The sequence below is a fragment of the Danio aesculapii genome, chromosome 23 (genome assembly GCF_903798145.1).
Source record: "Danio aesculapii chromosome 23, fDanAes4.1, whole genome shotgun sequence".
In the NCBI taxonomy this organism is placed as follows: Eukaryota; Metazoa; Chordata; class Actinopteri; order Cypriniformes; family Danionidae; genus Danio; species Danio aesculapii.
Window position 1 is genome coordinate 14,689,570 of NC_079457.1, and position 20,912 is coordinate 14,710,481.

Consider the following 20,912-nt stretch of genomic DNA (forward strand, 5'->3'; position numbering starts at 1 on the left):
CTACAGACACAACGCCCCTTTGCAGAGCAGAAATCCAGCCACATTACCTAATCTTTTCCTGTTATTCTAACTCAACATTTGCAATACTAGATCTGGACAAAGGCCTCTCGTTCTGTGGATTTAAAATGCCTCTCTAACATTACCCACTGTATAAGACTTTCCTTGTTTCTATTTTACGCTTTGATTTGTGAAATGTTCACTGTTCGTTCTCTTCAAGGTGCCAGATGTTGAGGTGCACAGCAGACATAATGTGTTTTGTGTTGAGAATTTACTGTCTCTCACGTAATAGGGAGAATATCCTTCTACCTCACAGCAGCAGAGAGGCTGATCATGTAACCATTTATCTTTCTCTCTAAACTATGTATCCTGAAGTCTCTCTGAGGTGCACAAACTTTTGACCCTTGTATTAAGACACACATAAGAATCCAACTGTATTTGCACATGTTTTATTCACTGTAAAACTCAAAAAGTTAAGGTAACTCAATCCATTTGAGGAAATCGATTGCAACAACCATTTAAGTTCAAAAATTAATCCTGATTAGTACTGTGAACTTACTCCATTTAAGTAAATGAAGCAATTTAAGCACAGTAAAACCCAATAAATGAAGAGAACTCAAATCAACTGAGTACTGTAAAACCCAATAAGTTAAGGCAACTCAAACTGTTTGAGGAAACCAATTGCAATATATCATTTGAGTTAAAAAAACTAATCTATATGAGTACTGTGAACTTACTCCATTTAAGTTGAAGTAATGAGGTAACTCAATTAACTCATTACCTTAAACACTGAGTTCAAAACTCTTTTTAAATGAGTAGCATTAACTTTCAGTACATTTTGAGTTAACCACACTCATTTATTTAAAGTTGACTGTTGGGGTTTCAGTTTATGTATGATGTAATACAGTGTAAAAGAGGAAGATATTTAGTGTATCATTGAGAGGGATGTAATATTGCTTACACTTACAAATGGTAACTAGAGTATGGGCTTCTTGCATGGTAATAAAATTAGCCATTTTACTGCTGTTTTACTACACTATAAAAAATCCTGGTTGCCCTAATTTTTTAAGCTGAACCAAATTACCACTATGAGTCCATTGAACTTATGTTGACTTAAAAAGCTTGCATAACTTATAAAATTAAGTTAGAACATGATTAACTTAGTTTTAGATGTTACAATGAACTAAAAACATATGCTATCATGACTAATTGATCATAGATTTTTTACAGTGTAGGCAATGTGGCTACATAAGAAATTGCATCCTCTCCTACTTGTTTTAAACTAAAAATGATGTAACAGCTGCCAACTTTTTAAATATAGACACATTTTTGTCACATAATGTTTTTTCTCCTTGTAGGGTTTTGGATGCTGCACTTGTTTATTATGGCAAAATAAGAAAGGTATTAACTGTGTTTAAATGAATTATTGATCCAAAAATGAATATTCTGTCATTATTTACTTTTTCTGACTCATTCCAAACATGTTTGAGTTTCTTAATTCTATTGATTACAAAAATATAGATATTTTGAAAAATTGTGTAAAGCAGTAGGCCGATCCATTGACTTTCATGCCTCTTTTTGTCAATGACTAACAGCTTCCAGCATTCTTCAAATAGGCCTATCATGTTTTATCAACAATAGAAAGAAAATCATGAAGTTTTGGAGCCATTTGAGGGTAAATGGTGAGTAAAAGTACATTTTGGGTGAACTATTCATTTAATCGCATCAGTTTGAATGAGATGATTGGTTCTTTGATTTAGTGAATCATTGACGTTCATTTTGTAAACCGAATCGTTGAAATATCTGATTCACAAAAAGATTCAATCACTAATATGAACCTTTTTTTTTGTTTGTTTTTTTGCACAAACCATCAGGAACATACATACAACAACATATTATAAAAGGTGAACATAAAAAAACCTGAATCTAATAATGGTAAAAAATAAAATCCACAAAGCATAATGTAATTTTAAGAATTAACTGGGTAATCAAAAAACTAATTTACACTCTCAGAAATAAAGGTATGCGAGCTGTCACTGGGGTGGTACTTTTTCAAAAGGTACACGTTTGTACTTAAAGGGTCCCTATTGATACCTCAAAAGCATATATTAGTACCTAAAGATTTGAAGAGGAACACTTTTGTACTTTTTAAGTACTAATATGTACCCTTGAGGCATTAATATGGACCTTTAAGGTACAAATTTTTACCCTTTGAAAAGGTACCACCCCAGTGACAGCTCGTGTATCTTTATTTCTGAGAGTGAAATATATATTGACATGTCTCAGATTGTTTGCTTTTCAACAATTTAGAAATAAAAAAATCAAAATCGATACAAAAAATTTTATGGAGTTAACTTGTTAAAGGTTTGGCGACTGAACCACGCCCCACCTTAACCAATCACCTACTTCCTAAAACTTATTTAAGGCAGACCAGCCTCTAACACTGTTCTACTCGTTCTTTTGAACCCACCCTCCCTCCCTCTATTTCCTCGCTTCCCTTTCACAATCCTAGAACCCTTTCTTTTACTCCTAGGTTGAATTGGGGTCCAATCACCCTATAAAAATATTACAGACACGGTACCCCCACTCTGAGTTTCTGGGCATCATCGTAGAACATGCGATCTACCTACCTACCTGTTCACTGTTTATCCTCTTACTTCCCTTTCGCGTCATCCCACTATTCTCTTACAGTCCCCTTCATCCCTACAATAAAGTCTAGCTCAAAGTGTGGCGTGGTCCATGCTGGTGAAAATGTGGGAGATGACTTAGTGAAGTTTATTTATAAACTAATTTCGAGAGGATCACGTGCTTATGATTGCAAGCGGCTGGATCCGCATTATCCAATTCTCAATGCACCAATCAGACAACTCCTAAGCTACTACAAATACCCTGGGTTACGTACCACCACTATCTTCGTTTTGAAGAATCCCCCCATCCACCCCTACTCCTCCTTCTTTCTAGATGGGTAACACGGTGGCCCAGTGCTTAGCACTGTTAGCTCACAGCAAGAATGTCTCTGGTTCCAGGCTTTACCAAACCAGCAGACATTTCTGTGCGGAGTTTGCATTTTCTCCCCGTGCTCACGTGGGTTTCCCCCGGGTTCCCCGATTTCCTCCCACCGTCCAAAAAACATGCAACATAAGTTAATTGACTAATCCAAACCGGCACTATAGACATGCTCCTAGTAAATGGTTATCTCTCAGGAGCAATCACTGGCTGTTCATTGGTTATTACAGCAGGGGAGTTCTCGAGATCTATCTGAACTCAAACTCCCCTCTTGCCTTGCAACGGGAGGGAGCCCCGGGCTCGAGGATCTTATGAGCTCAGGACTCTCTCCCGGGACAGCATGCCAAACAAGCTTATAATTAATCATCAGCTAAGTGTGAACTCTTGAAGCAAGTTTTTGTTTGTGTATGTGAAATTTTGCCACTAAAATAAAGAGAATAACAATATATTCAATAGTTTTGTTGGATTTGTTTTCATAATAAAAAATTATATATTTTAATGTAAAATGATAACTAAGTTTTGTCATTTTAAAAATATATTTTCCACGTTTGTACATGTTTACAACATGGCATTCAAAAAATAAATGACAAAGGCTCTCTTTATCTGCTTTACAGAAACTAGGCCTGCAATGTCCCCCAGTTTAATGTACTTAATGAAATAAAGTGTACTGGGTAAATTTCATGCTATGTAGTATTTTAAAATGAATTTCTTTAATGCTATTGTTAATGGTGTATTTGGGAGAATATGAACCATTTAGGCACACGTCACTTGAGTGATTTACGTCAATCTGATTTAGGAAGAGATTGGTGTGTCTGTGGTCCGACAGCTGTGAGCTCCCCCTTCACACCATACTTTTCCAAAGAGAAGCCTTCTTCTCACGGCGAGTTCCCTGTTAGCCGTACAGCCAAATTTGGCTCCATTTCAATCCCTTGGGCAGAGGCTGAATCAACTAAAACAACACGCTCTAATTCCAGTCGGCGAAGTGGCTTTTTACAGCTCAGAGACGCGCAATTTCCCAGCCCCGTGTGTGTCTTGACGGTGTCAGATCTATAAATGGAGATTTCGCAGGCTTGTGTATCATAAACAACACTTCTCTAAATAAACAGGGACTCATTGTAGCCTAATAACTCCACGCGGAATTTCGAGCGTTGCTTCAAATGCCTGTACGATGACTTTTCTGACCAGCTTTATCAGAATTGAGACGGTCTATGTTGAGGGCAGCATGTTTGGAGATCGTTTTTCGGAGGATAACGGACTTTATAAAGAGCTCTTTCTTTGTTTAAAGGGTTAATCATTCATTCAGGTATCACTGACAGCTATGCAAAGAGTCCTTCAAGTGGACAGATAAACAAGACGGGGTCACATCATGTATTCTACTTCCAAACTAGTATTAGTGATAGTTTTTATTTTAAGATTTTATTTTTCAGATGATCTTCATTAATGTCACTATTATCCAGGTCAACTTCCAATTCTTCCCTAAAATGACAAAACTCATGATGGCATCCACACTTTCAGAATATGAACTGTAAGGGCTAGTGATTCTTCCCTGGAACAACTGTGAAGTTATTAAAATGTTAAATTAATTAAAACATACTTAGCTCTGCATTTATATTAATATATGCATTCTATTTATTTTATATTTTATATTTATTACAAATGCATTCATAATAAGCAGTAAAATTATGTTTATTTTTATCTTATAAGTTTACCTAGGCATACTTTGGGGCTATAATTTAGTGTCTCTTTGAATTATGTTTTTGAATTGCCTTTAATTAATAGAGTTATTTCTCTCTGTGTACCGCTCTGTTGCCCCACTTTGTGAATTGTGCTGTTAGCTCCACCTCTATGGAGGATTGTCACGAGTGGAAGAACTGAACCTCCTCCTAATACCCCTTCAATTAAGCTGGAGGGAGGACGCAGAAAGGAGAGAACGGGACAGATAGACGGAGGCGCGGTAACAGAGCGCTTGGAAAAATAAGGATCTGACTGATTCACTTCACCAAGGCATGAGATTTGCGTAAGACAGCAGCTTCAGCAGGATTCCGCTTAAGTGCATCCCTTTTCTTGTGAAAGAAGTTTAATAAAGCAGTGGATTTTGATACATCGGTTACTATGGGCTGCAAACGGCACCGTTCAAAGACTTCAGCGTCTACAAGCTGCTCTCCAATGGGACTTTCGCTGTTGATTCTTCTACCTTTGTCTGTTGCCTTCAACTTGGATGTGGAGAATCCAGCGGTGTATAACGGACCCAGCGGTAGCTACTTCGGGTACTCGGTGGACTTTTACATGACAGACTCAAGGTAGGTTTCTTTCATTTGCTTTTACGCACTGAAATTGTAGAAGCTTGGCGAGGATTCAAGAAAAACTACAACTAGATCAAGTTTACTGATCGTTGCCTTACAAATAGTTGTTAATTGTGGGAAATGTTCCTTGCAAATGCTATTTAGCATTACTGTTTTATTCACCCTATTATTCACCAGACTATTGTAGTATCACTCCTTTGTGGTTTTAAAGCAGTGCTTTACCATCATTACCATAGCTTATTGCCAATTTAATTTAAAAAAAGGCTGTATCAGTCTGATAAGAAGTTTTTATACTTCATGGAGAGGATGACATAGATTGGCATTTTTAATTGAGGGGAAAGTTTTTATATTCGCACATTCAGACTTTCTCCTTAATAATATAATTTCAGAAAAGTATTCATTGCAAATTCTAAATAGTGAAATTCTATTAGCAGCCAACAAGTAGAGTACAACATTGTTTACAGTAAATTAAACAGTGCTAATATTGTTTTAAAGTCATATTTACATATGATTTCAGTCCAAATATTCACAGTACCATGGTAAACAATGTATGGAGCTGTCACTGAACGAATGTACGAAATTAAAACCAACTTTACTTCACTGCATTTATAACTGATTTCTAGCTTTCTGAAGCTTTTTTTCTTTTTTTTTTTTATAAATGTATGTATTATATTGGCTAATCTTTCTGAAGAAGAAAATAGAATTTAGTGCTCAAGTGGTCAGGGTTAAGAGCCTGGGTTGGTGGTTGAAACGTTGAAAACCACTGTTCTAAATGTGTTTAACCTACAGTATACAACTTTTAAAGTGGTTTAAAACTTGTCATCAAAGTTGTCCTAAAACTATTGAACAACACCCAATCTTGTCTTCGGACAATTTTGAAAAACCTTTTTGATCCACTTGACTAACTTAATTCATTCATTGATTTGCTGTGTTTCCCTTTCATTCTAAGAGACTGATTATGTACTAAAGTCTGAGCTCAGTGTTATCACACACTCACCAGTCTAGGGGGGCAATGAATCCAAGGGTATCCCCCAACTGTTGTTTACAATCCCAACCCAGTCTGTGCACTGCCAATCAGATCAAAGCGTAACACCACAGCTGGGGAGTAACGGTGCTAAAAGTGTGGTTTAGTGTTTGTTTAGCGGATGCCTGAAGTGTGTGTGCATGTTTATATGTTAGCGGATGACAACACTTGCGTCTCTGTCAGTAGCATCGCTGGTGGCTTTTCCATATATAGAACTTCACAAGAGGTAATGGTGATGTCATAGTAGGTACCAGCTCTCCTCATGAGGAATGAAGATTGCCCCCATAATTTTCCCTGATTACATGTGTTACGGTCACTTAGAGCCTTCTGCAAAATCTAGCAGGACAATCTCCAACCATTCAGAGATGACCTTTGCTAGATTATGAGTAACCCATGGGGGAAAAAAGCAAACGTTAGACATCTTTGGTCTGTTTTTGGATCTTGCAGTTATCTTCTATGTGTTTGGGGCCTTTTCAGTGCTATAAAAAGTCATTCAGTTTGCCTGAAATGACATTTTATGTGATACTTCATTTGCTTGGCAAATAGTTTTATGTCTAAAGTTTAAATGCTGATTTTGGATTTTATGTTAAATGTATAGTTGTTATTTAACTATACATTAATATATAAATGTCACTCACTCATATTGGTGAAAACCTGTGACGATTTTAAATGATGTCGTAACTGCAGTCATCCATAAAATCAAAGCTGAATGTCTCAAAAAAAATGTACTGTGCTCAGTATAATTGAGCACACCAAAGACCTTTTCTACGAAGGTTATGGTTCTATGGTATTGTCAAGAAAATCATGTCCTTATTTTATCAAGCTGTATTTGAGAGTATCATCAGGTGGTCTAGGCATGGGCCGGTATAAGATTTTGACGGTATGATAACCTTGGATAAAAATATCACGGTACCACTGTATTGTGATTACTGCTCTAAAATATATTCTTTTTAGATGTCTGGGTAAAAAAGCAAAAGCTTTTTCCCCTTTGAACACAATATATTTTATTTTGAGAAACATTTATAATGTTTTGGAGCTGTATATATGTGAGGCTAAATAATTCAAATAAATCGTTGACTTCTGCTGTCTTCATTTGTTTAAAAAAACACAGAATTCTTCACCATTTAAATGACATCTTCGGAGATCTTTTCTGCAAACTGCTTTTGGCGGTTTTAAAACCTTGATTTTTCCAAGCGTGGTGTACCCTGAAAACCACCATGCCTAGTATGGTCTATCCACATGGTATGGTAATCTTTCTCCAAATCTGAAATAAAATTTTTAAAAATATTATCAGAATTGGTATGAGACTAATTGGATCAGAAATCTTTGCCAGTATTCAAACACTCTACAAGCAATGCACTCTGAATGATGTGAAAAGAATTCTGAACAATCCATCCCATGTACTCTTCCCATGTTATGATCTTTTAACTTCTGGTAGAAGATACAGAACCTTCTGCTGTAAGTGGAATAGACTAAAGGACTCTTTTATCCCAGTCTCAATCAGACTGTTGAACACTGATCGATAGTGTGCATATGTTTTTCTTTGTGTATGTAACTCTTTTGCGTGTTTGTTTTTATAATTTTTATTGTGTCAGAGAAGTGCTCTGTGAGTCCACAGAAAATTTCCTCTTGAGGGACAATAAAGTATACAAACAAACAAACAAACCACTTTGAAAATGAATACTTTTCTCCATTTCTCAGTGAATATAGGCAATGTATTTTAGTGCATTTAAACAAAACAGATTTATTAATCAGATATATTTATTAAAATAATATTTTAGTCACCAAACATATTTAGAAATTAAAAAATAATACAAATAATTCAAGCAAAATATTGCAAAAATAAATTACAACCTATTTTTTTTTTTTTTTTGCTTCTCTGATTTTTTTTCTATAACATATAAATGTGGGTGTACTAGTTTTTGGACCGTTATCATATTTTGTTAGATAAGCTCCAGATTTGGCTTCAGTACTGACTAATCTAATGTATATGCATAAATATAATATTGTATAACTTCCTATTAAAAATATGAACTATGGGGTGTACTTGTATATGCGGAGCATTATATCTATGAAATAAAAAAGGCAAATGATAATCTGAAATAGAATATCTGTTAAAGGGATAGTACACCCCAAAATGTCATCGTCTCCCGCACTCCACTAGTACCAAACCTGTTTGAGTTTCTTTCTTCTGTTGAACACAAAGGAAGACATTCTTAAGAATGCTAGAAAAAGCATCCATTGATTTCCATAGTGTTTTTGTTCATACAGTGAATTCAATGGTTGCATTTTCCCTACATTCTTCATAACATTTTTATTTTGTGTTTAACAGACATGCATAATGATGTGTAAATGGTGGGGGAGTTGCATTTTTTTGGGTGAGCAATCCCTTTATCTGCTTCCCCAAAAGTTACTATGAGACATAAAGTGTTTTTAAAGGTACCAGCAGTTTGCCTTTGAATGGAAAAATGTTGTTGAATGGAGCAGCAGCGATCGTAAATGCAATCTAACTGTGATTGCTAGACCACATGATCACCTTCAGCCCTTAGATAGTATCTTTGTGGCCATATGAGGTGATAAATCCAAAGGGAAATCACAAAGTATGAGGCATGCCATTCAATCTCAAGGCTGATCTGTAGGGTTTCCCTTGCCCTTTGGCTGCGTTACTCTATTTTCAAGCTGCAGACAGCTGTGTGGCACTGTTCTGGAGGTATGATTGCAGTAATAATCAACTCACTCATGTCCTGACTAGAACACGCCACAATCAGCCATCTCCATCTGTGTTTGTCTGCAGGACTGTGTCTAGCCGTGCACAGCTGTAGAGGGGCTTTAGTCAGAGTGGGCTCATGCTGGCTCTGGTTTCTTGGGGGCGTTATTTTCAGGGAGGCTCTCCTTTGCTTATGCTTTAGCCTCTTATTCTCTTAATTTATTCATTTCTCATTCCTAGGGCCAGACAGAATCTGCAGACATTTTTTGCTATTTCTGCTGAGAATTTTGTAAAGATCTGTGGATTTATGTGCAATTATTTAGGGAGTATCATAACTAAATTTAATATATGAAATAAAAAATAATACCTTAATAACTTTTATTGAATGTGTACAATGCAAATCTAACTAGATCCTCTTATTTGGTAAACAAAACAAGTCTATCATTAAATATCTACTCAAAGACAGAAAGTATTACTTTACAAACTGTATTGTAAATAAATCAAACGAACACTTTCATATTAGTCACAAACATTACAGAAATTAATTGAAAAACTGAATAAATATAAATTTACACAAGTAAATAAATAGACACAGTGATGGGCTAAAAATCTGTGAATTTTTTGCACACATAGATTCCGTGTGGGCCTGCTCATTACTCAGGTCTAGCAAAGATAAACCATCAGAAGTGCACTGAATAAAAATGACTCTTAAGATTTGATTCACAAGTAAAATTTAAGTCAGTTTTATTATCAGGTTTCCCACACTTTGATGAACAACAGATTCAAGGACTTTCAAGTAGTTTTTAAAACACCATTAATTTTAAATCACGCACTTTTGTAATTCATACCTCAGCATATGTAGCATCGTAAAAGTCAATACTTTCACTTACACTTAGGCTCAATCCCAATTCTATTTTTGTTCCACTACCCCTTCCCCTTGGCCCTTGAAACAGAGTGTGAAGGGGAAGGCCTTCAAAATTTACCCCTAAGAAATAGGACATCACTACAACACGTCATCATATGTCATCGCAATATCTTGCTTCATATGAGATCAGACGATCAGGACTGCTGTAGTTATTTCAGTTGCGTTATTTTTTTGTATTTATCTTCAGGAATTCAGTGAAGGCAGCGATATCATGTTATCATAACGATATAATGTGGCAATAAGATCATAACTGTACTGTATATTTACACCTTGGCCATATTCATCAATGTAAACACACAAGAACAACATTAGCATTATACCAGACACTGTAAAAAGCTAATTCCCAGCCACTAGACTTTTCTGACAGGGGATTTGAGTGTCATTGAGTGTCAAAAATTTGTTCAAACTACTTTAATAAAATTTGTTGAATTTCTATACTGGTAATATTCAAATGCGTAAAATTCTAAAAAATATTGATCAAATGTGCATTATTTGTCAATGTTATTGTATAATATTTAAATGTAAGATTTTTATTTTGAGAATTTCTTAGTTTTCTGTTCTGTTGTTGACTATTGAGTACAATTGTTTTTTCACATTTAATTCAAGCACTTTCAAGGACCTATGCTTGTTTTAAATTTTTTTCCAGGCCTTGAATCCATATGTCCATATGAAATTTAAGTACTTTCAAGAAGCGTGGGAACCCTGTACTATTTTTAATAAGTACAATCAACATCATGTAAAATCTACTCATTTTGAACCTAACGGTCCTAAATAAATGAAGTAAAACACAACTGATTATCTTTAATATTAAATCTAGGTTTATTTAAATTAATCAAGTAAAGTCAAGTTCTTTTTTATCAAAAAGAAGTTAGTAGATAATCCTTTTATGTAATATTTTCGCTTGTTACTTTATAATAAATAATAATTAATAAAGGGATGCATTTTTGGCTATGCTAACCAATTCAATATTTGTCTTGATATTGCTAGGTTAAATTGCTAGGTTATTTTGACTTGATATTGCTAAGTTAAATTCATATTAATTGCAAAGCAGTTAGTAAGTAAATTAATGCTAATATTTAACTCTTTCCACTTCGTTTATTTATTACAGTACTTAAATGTGTAAATATTTGAAGTTTTACTTGGAAAATTCTAGTCATTCTTGACATTTAATATTACAATGTACAAAGTGATAATATTTTACCATTAGATTTTCTTTTTCAGTGTAGTGGATGATTAAGAACATGACTCATGGCTGACTGAGTCAGAAGAGTATGTGCGTGCACTGCTAGTAGTGTCCTTGTCCATTCTGAGTCTCTGATGATGTAATCCGGCGTGGTGTTTAAACTCCTCACACTGTACTTCCAGTCTAATACTCTAGACCGTACGCCCCCCGACTCCTACACGGTATCTTGGCCTGATTCTTCTGAATTGTGAAGTCATGGCAAGAGGCAACTCTCTCTCCCTCTCGCTCTCTATGATGACTTCATCTGAACTTTTCACTCCCGAGATGTCGTCGTGGAGGAGGACGGATGAGCCTCAAACTAGAGGCTGAGTGAAAGGGTGAAAGAATGCACAATATCAAGAGTTTTCTTCCCAGGCGTTTAATAGAATGTGTGTGTTTTTAGTTTTTCTATGCTGTATGTTGATCAGCAGATGTTTATGGGGTATTGAAATTTGCCACATTTTTGGTTTAACCCTGTATTGGACAAGGAATCACATATGTGAAAGAGATCGTTTACGCAAAAATGGAACTTCTGTCATTATTTATTAACCTTTCATTGGTTCCAAACCTGGTTGACTTTCTTCTTTAGAACACAAAAGAAGATCTTTTGAAGAAACCTGTCAAAGTTGACTTCCATAGTATTTGTTTTTCCTACTATGGATGTCAATGGTTACAGGTTTTTAGCTTTCTTCAAAATAGCTTATTTTGTGTTCAACAGAAGACAGAAACTCCTATGTGAGGGTACATTTTCATTTTTGGGTGAACGATCCCTTTAACTTCATTGCCATTGGTTACAATGTAAATTCTTTGATTACAAAGGTTTACAATTTTTAACTTTTTTTCAGATGAAAATATCAGTGAGTGCTCTATAAAAGGTTTAAAAAGGTGATATTTTATTAAAATAATAATGAATTCACATAATTCACTTAACACGGTAATCAAATGCTTTATTTTGTAACAAATTAGCCAACTATACTGTTACATAGCATGTTATTTGGTCTATTTTATGTTCATTTGTTGCAACAGTTACCCTTTTAAATGGCTGAATTAAAAAAAAAACTGTGTATGTAATCAGATCTTCCTTTTTTAAAAGTAAAGCCCGTTAGAAACGGGTCTGTGTTGAGTTTCCCGAAAGCATTGAATCACTAAAAATATTGTAGAGACCATTAGAGCAAGTACTTCTACTATCTACTTTTATTTACAATGCTTTTGACATAATGCAATGCAAGACCTGTGGAGAAATGATACCATGGTATCCATAATCCTGGACCAGGCCGTATCCTGAGCTGATGCTGTGGTGGTCATCAAGGAATGGAGTGTATGAGACTGATTGCTGAAAGACCACAATGACAATTGAGTCCCCGCATTGATCATGTGGGCCAGCCTGACCACCCGCCGGTGCCCTACTCACACCTGCAGTTCTCCCCCATGGACGTACAGCTTCTCCAGCCTCCTGCGCCTAGACTGCAGCTCCACACAGGAAGTTTGGCCAGAAAAATAATGGTCGTGCCCAACAAAGCCTGGTTTCTCTCGAGTTTTTTCCCCTTTGCTTTGTTAATTGGTGAAGGTTTTTTTCCTCACCACTGTTGCCACTGGCTTGCTCGGATCAGCAATCGATGGATTTGCTCTACAGTGTTTGAACTTTCAGCAGTGAAATTTAAACCCCACTGAACTGAACTAAACTGAACTTCAACTCTGAAAACTGGACTTTACTAGAACTATGATAAACTGCTTTGACACAATCTACATTGTAAAGACCTAAATTAATAAACGAATTGATATGAAATAAATTTTGAAGAATGCAGACTTGACTGGTTTCTGGAGGACACTACAATTTTCAGGCTTAAGACTGACTTGCTGACAAAAAGCTCTGAAAACCAAACAATTATTTTGGAAATGCTTAGTATGTCATTCTATATAGTAACATGCTTTCCACGCATTTTAGCTTAAGATCTTCTGGAGTGTCTCCATATCATTGTGGGTTTCCAAAAGTCGTTTCAGTGAAATCATGATCAAATTGGAAGAAAAAAAGCCTGTCTTTCAAACTTCACTTAAACAGCGTCAGCCAGCTGTCTGAAGACTCAATGTTCTTTCTCTCAGAGCGAGGAATCTGCTGTCAGGTATAAACACACTGTCCTGCCTGTTCTGTCTCAATCTCTCGCTCTCTAAATCTTATTCCTTACAAAGCGTACGCTCCTCGCCAGGTCCACAGACTGCCTGATAGTCTGGCCCCAAAAGGGCACGCAGGTCTGAGGAGAATAGCACTCCTTGGCACGCATTAATAGAATTAGCTAGTGTGCAGACCACCACAGAGAACTGCCCCGAGGACAGGGTTCAAGATCTCTGTGTCAGGGGGCTTCACAGCTGTGTACATGGAAAAGAAATTTATGGTTCTTGAATCATGAGAGAAGAACAGCGCAGATCCTATGTTGGGGCCTCCTCCGGATGGTCTGATACATTAAACCTAATTTGTTCTGAAGAATTGTGGCTGTATGTTGAAAGCCCCACTTGTTCACTTGACTTGAGCTGAATTGCAATGTCTTCTGGTTGATTATTGGAACAATCGTCTCCTTGTATGTTCTCATCAGGGTTCGTTTATGCCAGTCAAGGTAAAACGCTTCTACATCTACAAATGGAGATGTGCACCACATTCTTAATTCTCAGATGATCCTCTGCATTGTGAAAGGGCAAAGGTGATGGTCTGGATCTTGGGTTGAATGTCAGAAAATGGCTGTATTTGAAATGTTTGGATTGCAGAAACAATAGAAACCGAACACCGCCGTCTCTGTTCCTGCTGGGATTTGCATGACTCCGGATGATAAGTGTTGTTTTCAGAGAATAATGTGTTACTATGCATAAATTCCTTTTGTGTTTATGATGTTCAAAAGATGGTTTTTGGTGTTTGATGATTGTTGGCGACCGTTTGAAGCTTGTGGTTGAATCTGAGGAGCTGGACTGTCTGCATTAGCAGCCAAAGGCAACAAATTTACAGCCACAATGGCAGGAATATTACTGTAAAAACATAAAAAAAAAACGTTCTCACCTGCCTCCGTGTGTTTTATTGCACAAAGATTCACTAAGTTGAGGTTTACCAAGTTACGTTGGCTATCAAACACAAAGGCTCTTCTCTGATAATAACCTCCTTGGGCCCAAAAATCATTCAGGAAAAGTCTTGTCTTGACATCAATTATAATAAGTTCATAAGAATATTTGTATGTTCTCAAATATTTCTCACGAACAATGTTCAGAATCATTGTTTTCTGGATGTGCATCCTCATTAATACAACAACGCAATTTATACAACACATCCAAAAGTTTACTGTGGCTAATTTTAACAGTATTTTTTGTTAAAGGTACAGTAGGTGATCTGCCACAATGCTTACCTGTTAAATCTCTGAAACACAGTCCCTCTCCTGCCGTCCAAAGCCATGCCTCCTGAAACAATGAGTGCGTGCACCTTAAAGATGACAGCAGAACCCTCTCTCATGTTTTGAGCTTAAGTGACTTGTGCTTGTCCGGTGGCATGCAGGAATTATGCTTATTCCTAAGCCATACTTACATGCTATTTTAGACCGAATATTCAGATTAGCATGATAAATAATATAGGTAGTGCGTCACAGGATGTCATTGTTCAAAAATGAACCAAAGTGAATATAAAACCAACGTCACCTCAGTAAAGCAGGCTAGGTGGAATAGCACTATTTATTGATGTTTTGTATTTAAACTAAATTAAAATCTACATTATCGATGCTGTAAAAGGTCCCTTATGAAACATGAAAATAGTCACATGCACATGTACGCACAAACAGACGATCTGCGTAAACGGGTGCGCAGTTGTTCAAATCTACGTTTGCTGAGACAGTTTGAGCTACTTATCAGATTTATGTGACTTATCGGCCCGACACTGTTTAATTGAATGAACATTTTTTAGTCTTATGCCTTACCCAGAATATAAAAATACATATAAATACATTTAGATCATTTACTTTTTTCATTACTCTTGGAATGTGAAGAGGCTTTCAACCAGCACAACAAAAAATGTTTCTGAAGCCAATCACCCACTGCACCTTTAATCTATCAAGCTCTCTGTCAAGCACACAATTTATTTTTGCAGTAGCAATATGATTTAGAGCTCACGATACACTGCAATTCGTAATATGGGAAAATGCAGCCAATTCATTATCTTAGCTTTGAAGATTCAAGATTCATGTTGTAGCTTTTCAAGTTAAAGTTAAATCAAATTAAAGGGTTAGTTCACGCAAAAACACAAATATGTTCTTAATCACAGACCCCCTCATGTTGTTTCAAGTCCCATGAGATCATTTTTGGAATACAAGTTAGGATGTATCAGGTGAAATCTGAGAGTCTGCTCATCCTTCATAGACAGCAAGGTTCTGGCCTCATTTAAAGTCTAGGAAATACTAAAATAACATCCTCAAAACAGACCATGTGCCCTCCATGGTTCAATCAGAATATTATGAAGCTACAAGAATACTTTTGTCTGCACATGACACAAAAATTAAGCGCATTAAGAATAAAGCGTAAGAAACACTGTAGGGATATGGTCTGTTATGTGAATGTTTTATAGTACCTATCTGGAATTTGAATGAGTCTGGAAACTTGCTGCAAGTGGGTGGTAAGAGAGCTCTCAGATTTCATCCAAAGTATCTTAATTTGTATTGTCATGATGAAACAAACTTCTCAGGGCTTTGAAACGGCATGAGGGTGAGTAATCAATGACATTTATCATTTTTGTGTGAACTAACCCTTTAAGATTAATTTTGTTCCTAAACATGATATATTGTAGCACACTGAAATTACATCATAGTTGGTTTGGCCTGATTAAGTGTACATGAGGTCAACCTGAGCTGTGGTCATCATTCACACAAAATTTATCCATGTTAAGAGGGTCATTGCTAGATCAATATTTACCCCAGACCTTGAGCTCGGTTTGCTTTTGCTAAATAGAGGGACATACTTTAGCTCGGCCAGGGTTTCATTTGCTATTTGTCATTTCTACTCTTCCTCCAATAGAAGAGGCTGTCTGTTGTCTGTAGTCTTGCATCCAGCTGGAGATGGGTGTGTGGAAGTTGGCTGCCAAGCTATTCTTCACCCATGTTCTCCCTACAACGACTAGTGTTTTTCATGGAGTGTGTACAATAGAGGCCTTTGTGCGTTGTTAGATATATTTGCTGTTTTCAGAAGCGAAACGTTTCCATGTGATTTGAATCTGTGTTTATTTTTTTCATGTTTTGGCTCTTTTGCTTCTTGATAAACCCTTGTTGGGCTCTGATGGTGGCGTCCGTTAGATTGGCTTGTTGTAAAATTGCTAGGGTAATGTGTATGGAGCTAGATCAGTCTCAAAAATAATACATTTACGAAATATAATTCATTTATCCACAGTGCAATTCACATTTACAAAATCCAATGCGTATCTTCAAAACACAATTAGTAAAAGCACATATCCAATTTGTACATTTTAAAGGACGATTTATAACTACAAATCCAATTTGTGAATTCAAAACAAGATAAAAAAATACATAAATAAAATTTGTACGTTTCAAAACATTCATATTATACACAAATCCAATTCACTTGGCGAAAATATGTATAATTTGTACTTGTGAATTCACAAATTGTGTGTTGTATTTAGGAATTGTGTTTTGAATTTACAAATTGGATTTTGTAAATGTGAAATGCACTGTGCTTGTATGAATTCTATTTTGTAAATGTATTATTTTTGAGGGTGGTGGGGTGGCGCAGTTGGTAGCGCTGTTTCCTCATAGCAAGAAGGTCGCTGGGTCAGTTGGCATTTCTATGTAGAGTTTGCATGTTCTCCCCGCGTTTGCATGGGTTTTCTTTCGGGTGCTCCGGTTTCCCCTACAAGTCCAAAGACATGTGCTATGGGTGAATTGGGTAAGTTAAATTGTCCGCTGTGTATGTGTGTAAATGAGAGTGTATGGGTGTTTCCCAGTGATGGGTTGTGGCTGGAAGGGCGTCCGCTGTGTAAAACATATGCTGAATAAGTTGGCTGTTCATTCTGCTGTGGTGACACCTGATTAATAAAGAGACTAAGCCGAAAAGAGAATGAATAAATGAATGAATGAATGAATGAATGAATATTATTTTTCAAACTGAACTGGCTCCATAAATGTGTACCACCTTTAGACTGATTGGTAATGTAGGTTAGATTGTCTTTACCGTTGACGAGTTGTCTGCTTTTTATGACCTTGCTGGACCTGGCAGACTCATATAATAGGCTCTTTTGTGCAAGGGTGTACATGTGCCATTGTGGAAAATCAGGCATGTGTTCGATCACAGTAGAACAAATGGCCCAGTCAGCTTTGCAGACGTTTAGCCCTTGGGCTCCACAACGGAGTGAGGTTGATGCAAGCATGATTGGAGATCTCCATTGTTCTTGATTGTACATTTTGGGTGGATCATTATCATCTTGATCTGTTCTGTTCTGGTTTATCAGGCCCCTGCTGGGCTGGCAACGACAATCACCCAACATTTAGATGGCCTGTTTATTGCCTGCAGGATTAGAAACAAAGGATGCAAGGCATAGCATGCAAAGGTGAGCGATTGATGCTAATTGTTTGCGGTTGATGGCTCTTCTTACTCTTTGCAAGTGTGAAGATGGGACTCCATGCTGGGAAAGTTCCCTCTGAGGTGTCAACAGCCAACAGTTGCAACTCACTATGGGTTGTTTTCTGGTCTTGGCGAATGTGTTAATTATATCTCATTGGGGGTTGGGGTTGCAATTTGGTATCGAGAGATTTAAAAGATAAACCCACACTCTGTGTTTATGTAAATGTCACAGGGTGCTCTAAATATGAAAATATGACCTGCAGTTGAATGTCATTGCTTATGCTTTCTTTAGTTGTATTCAGTTGCATGAGGCCAGGCTAGAGAATTTGTGACCCTTGACCACAAAACCAGTCTTACTGTATGTGGCACAGGTATTTTTTTGTCAATAGCCAAAAATGCATTGCATGGCTCAAAATAATGGATCATAATACCTATATGCCAAAAATCCTTAGAATATTAAGTAAAGATAACGAGGACATTTTGTGAATGTTCTAGTGTGTATGTATATAAAAATTCATTTTTTAATTATTAATTTGCATTGCAAAGCAATTCATTTAGATAATTTAAAGGTGATTTTGGGTGACGCAGAGGTGCAGTAGGTAGTGCTGTTGCCTCACAGCAAGAAGGTCGCTGGTTTTAGCCTCGGCTGGGTCAGTTGGGGTTTCTGTGTGGAGTTTGCATGTTCTCCCTGTGGTCGCGTGGGTTTCCTCTGAGTGCTCCGGTTTCCCCCACAGTCCGAAGGCATGCGGTACAGGTGAATTGGGTTAATTAAAAAGTTTGGCGAGTGCATGATATTAGAGGAAAACCTACTTAAGTATGCAATTTTGCATAAGTTATATGTGATGAATAAAGGTTGTGTATAGTATGAATGTAATCTGGGCAAACAACTGGTAATGTTGTAGTTGTTGTGTGACTAGTTGTGTCACTGCCACACTAATAATTTCCCCTGACCTAATAGGCAGGGCCAGACGAAATTTGCGAATGTTTTTTGCTATTTCTGCGGAGAATTTTGGTAAATCTGCTGATTTCTGCGGAATTATTTTGGAAGTATCATAACTAAAACCTTAATATGTGAAATAAAAATATCTTTTAACTTTTTAAAATGCAAATCCATTTAGATTCATTTCATTTGGTAAACAAAGCAAGTCTCTCATATAATATATCTACTAAAAGACAGAAAATATTACTGTACAAACTGCATTGTACATAAATCAGATGAACATTTTCATATTAGTCAATAATATTACTGTAATTAATTTAAAACCGGATTAAATATAGATTTACATACAGACATATAGAATTACACACATTTACTCAAGTAAATAAACAGAATTAATGATGGGCTAAAAATCTGCAGAAATCTGTGGAAGTTCTGCGCATGCAGATTCCATGTGGGCCTACTAATTGGTTAGTATTATATGCACCCTTCAGTATCTCACCCCATGTAGTACATCCAAAAAACACCACATGGTATTTTTTTGCCTACTCTACTTTAAGAGTTCTGTGAATTCTTTCACACTTTTTGTCACTGTTTTCTATTTTACGTACTGAATGCTAGGGGTTCTTTGATGTTCATCATCTGATGTGAAGTTTTACAGCTGTGGATACGACTGTATTTTAACATTTAATACTGGCACCTTGTGGCGCAGATGTATTATCAAATACAAGGTTTTTGCTTAAAATGCCATTGTTGGATACCTGAGAAGATTGATTTATTCCACAAACAAAAAATGTTAGGGTGTGTAGTGATTTAATGAAGAGAGTATTAATCAGATATTAATTTGACATAACTGACACTATTTCAACATAAAACATGTTTTTGCTGACCACTTGAATCTCTTCATGTCATAAAGAAGTAGATGGGTTTAAACTGATTTACACCAAAGCTGAATTAGTGAAAGAAAAAGAGCTCTTCAAACTGCATTTAGAGTGTTAGTCCTAAATAGAAGCACATCAAAGAAAAATAAACACCACACTCACTTTTCACCTCTTTAAATGCAACTTTTAGCATGTTCTTATGTTTCACTTCAGCTTCCCTCTGGTTTGATAGTTAGCACATTAATTGGCATAGCAGGTCATGCAGATCTGGATCTTTTCGAGTCGAGCCAAGTGCTCCAGATCGGCTGACCTCTCAGCACCTGGTGTAGTGATGTTGATTTGAACCATATCCTCTGGGAGGAAATGTTTTTGTGGTGACATTTTAAAATCTGCCTGTGCAAAACGGGGTGGGGGCGTTTATCAGATCAACAGTCGAGGGCATGTGTGCAGTTTTAACAGCTACTCCAGACCAGCACAACACTTCATTTCAAAATCAGAGTCAGAAAAAACTTGCCAGGCACAGCTAAGAGTTGGTAAAATCACTTTAAGTTTAGTTTCCTTATCCCTTAGGAAATTAGATTTGCACAGGTGAAAGTTTTTCATTGGAGTCGGGTGCGAACAAAACACAAAAACATGCAAACTCAAAAAAAAAAGTCTTGTTGCTTGTTCAAATTACTTATTTAAAATGAGCTGAAACAACACAATTCTTGAGATTTTGTTGGGGCAACTTAATTGTTTTATGTTCAATGAACTTAAATTTGTAAAAATGTGCATGTTGTCCTAACACAAATCTATTGTGTGGAACTTCGTGTACAATATAAAAAATAGTGGGTTCCATACAATCTCTACAAGTTTATATATCTCAAATCGATTAAGTTAACTTAATTGTTTTGACAAATTTATGTGGATTGAACATAAAACAATTAAGTTGTCCCAATGAAATCTCAAGAATTGTGTTGATTCAACTCATTTTAAATTAGTTTGAAGAAGCAGCAAAAATCTTTTTTTGATTGTACACCAATATGAAATATAAATACAGAATAAAGAAAGTGAATTTTGTGAATTTAGTAAATAAAATGACTGTTCAATCATGCAGATAAGGATATGACATAATCAGTGGTGTAAAGTGACAAATTATAAATACTTAAACTACTGTAATTGAATAGTTTTTCTCAGGAATTGTAATTTGCTAAGTAGTTTTAAAAATGTGAACTTTTACTTTCCCTTGAGTACATTTTTAGTGCAGTATTGGAACTTTCCTTCAATCTGCAGTCACTACTTTACTTTTTTTTATTGTCTATGGGGGTTAGAAAAATCAG

At 36.3% G+C, this 20,912-nt stretch overlaps 1 protein-coding gene across 1 annotated transcript in view; it reads left to right on the plus strand.

Annotated features, from left to right (window-relative positions):
• The first annotated feature begins 4,893 nt into the window (after nt 1–4,893).
• itga5 (integrin, alpha 5 (fibronectin receptor, alpha polypeptide)) overlaps nt 4,894–20,912 on the plus strand; it is a 105,316-nt gene continuing 89,297 nt past the window's right edge. Inside the window, 1 exon segment of the mRNA XM_056449268.1 lies at nt 4,894–5,303. Coding sequence (XP_056305243.1) covers nt 5,116–5,303 — 188 coding nt within the window. The 5' untranslated portion in view covers nt 4,894–5,115.